General features: G+C 38.7%; 1 protein-coding gene across 1 annotated transcript; it reads right to left on the minus strand.

The window, feature by feature from the left end:
- Positions 1–434: 434 nt before the first annotated feature.
- Positions 435–986, minus strand: LOC110201202 (interferon tau-2-like). Its single transcript, XM_020976703.1, has one exon. It carries the CDS (start codon positions 984–986, stop codon positions 435–437), a length of 552 nt encoding a protein of 183 aa, XP_020832362.1.
- Positions 987–1,840: the final 854 nt, after the last annotated feature.

Here is a 1,840-nt window from a genome sequence, read left to right on the forward strand (position 1 = left end):
AAATAAGTTTCTTTGAGTTCTTTTGGGATATCAAATAAAACTTTTCATATGAGGTTTATTAGCAAAATAGTTTTATTAGTAAAATATTGTTCTTTAAAAGATTGTAATAGGTTTAATATAAACAGCACAAAACCAACCTTGTCCTCCCCAATGAAGAATAAATATTAAAAGCATACTGGTTAGAATAAATGACAAAAACAAATAAATAGATAAATAAATATGAATTATAAAAATGTTCAGGTATTAAGAACGGGTGAGAATTCTCTATACTATAACCCCCTTTCAGTTCATGAATAGCAGTTTATGTTCTTAAATAATTCAGTCAATACAAAAGTTTTTTAGTTGCTGTGAAAACAATTCTTTCTAATGATTGAATGTTTAGTTTTAAGGATACAGTCAATTATTTGAGGAACTGAGAGTTTATTTCTTCTTCTTCAGTCCCTGAATTTTCTTGCAACTTTGCTCATCAACAGAAAGCATCTCCGAATCTCTATTCGGGTGATCTCCCATGCACAACGACTATACTCTTTGCCCTGCAGGTACTGGCTTATCCCTCTGAAGTAGCTCTTCAGGGCCAGCATGGGATTCTCACTTCCCAAGGAAGGCTCTTCCCATTCCACATCCTGTGCAAGACACCTCTCCAGCTGTTCCATCTGCTGATCCAGTCCAATGAGCAGTTGCGTAAGCTGGGTCTGATTCCAGGCAGCAGGAGAAGCATTCTGCCTGAAGAGGGTGAAGATCTGCTGGAGTATCTCATGAACAGTGACTTTGGCATCTTCCCTCTGGAGCTGGCTGCCCTCCATGGCTTCCTTTGGGAAGTTGAAGTTGGTCCTGTCCTTTAGGCATGGCACCAGGGAAAATGTGCTCATTTGGTTCAGAATTGAGATGTCTTCCTGGAGACCCTGAGTCAAGTCACAGTCCAAGGAGCAGAGGGTGCTGGAGCAGAGCAGCACCAGGCCAACTGGTAACAAGCTCCAGAAGGTCATGGTGATATTAAAGATAGTTTGGGGCTGACTGAGCTGGGAGACCAATGAGCCTTTGTCTCAGCTTCTCAAGTTATCTGGCCTCTAGGCAACTCTTTCTTAAATAGTTCTGAATGTAATTTTCATTTTTTAGCATGGGATTTCCCTTTACTTTCTACTTTCTTTTACTTACTTTTGGTCTTAGAAAATATTATTACAATCCTATATTTGTAATATTTGTAGAAGTGAAACAAAATTTTCTCTTAGAGTTTACAGATTAAGTTCTTTGTGGTCAACTATCCTGTTTTACTTTTTCTTTTTAAAAAACTCACTCTCTTATAGTGCACATTATGTTTCTATTGTTCAGTCATGTCTGACTATTTATGATCCTATTTGATATTTTCTTAGCAAAGATATTGAAATGGTTTGCCATTTCTTGCTCCAGCTCATTTTACAGATGGTGAAACTAAGCAAACAAGGTTATGTGACTTGTCCAGGGTCACACTACTAGTAAGTGTCTAAGGCCAGATTTGAACTCAGAAAGATGTGTCTGACTCACTTCAGGCCCTGCACTCTATCCATTGTGCCACTTAGCTGCTCGTACAGTCATTTGCCAAGGGGAATCAATTTTATCACTGAAATGTTTCTTGCTTTTGTCTTCTCTAGACTGTCTTCATTGCCACCGTCAGCATTTAGGCCTTCATCAACTCTTGCTGTCCTTTGGTTTCAGTGATACTACTCTCTTTACTCCCTGGGCACCTTTTCACTAGTCCTATTGCCAATCAGATAAGAAACCATTTTCTGGAGAACATAACCTTTTCATCCCCAGAATTCACAACATGTAACCTAGATGTCCTGAATGATGGTTGCTTCACTTC

The sequence above is a fragment of the Phascolarctos cinereus genome, unplaced genomic scaffold (assembly GCF_003287225.1).
Source record: "Phascolarctos cinereus isolate Bilbo 61053 unplaced genomic scaffold, phaCin_HiC Scaffold_4;HRSCAF=312, whole genome shotgun sequence".
Taxonomy (NCBI): Eukaryota; Metazoa; Chordata; class Mammalia; order Diprotodontia; family Phascolarctidae; genus Phascolarctos; species Phascolarctos cinereus.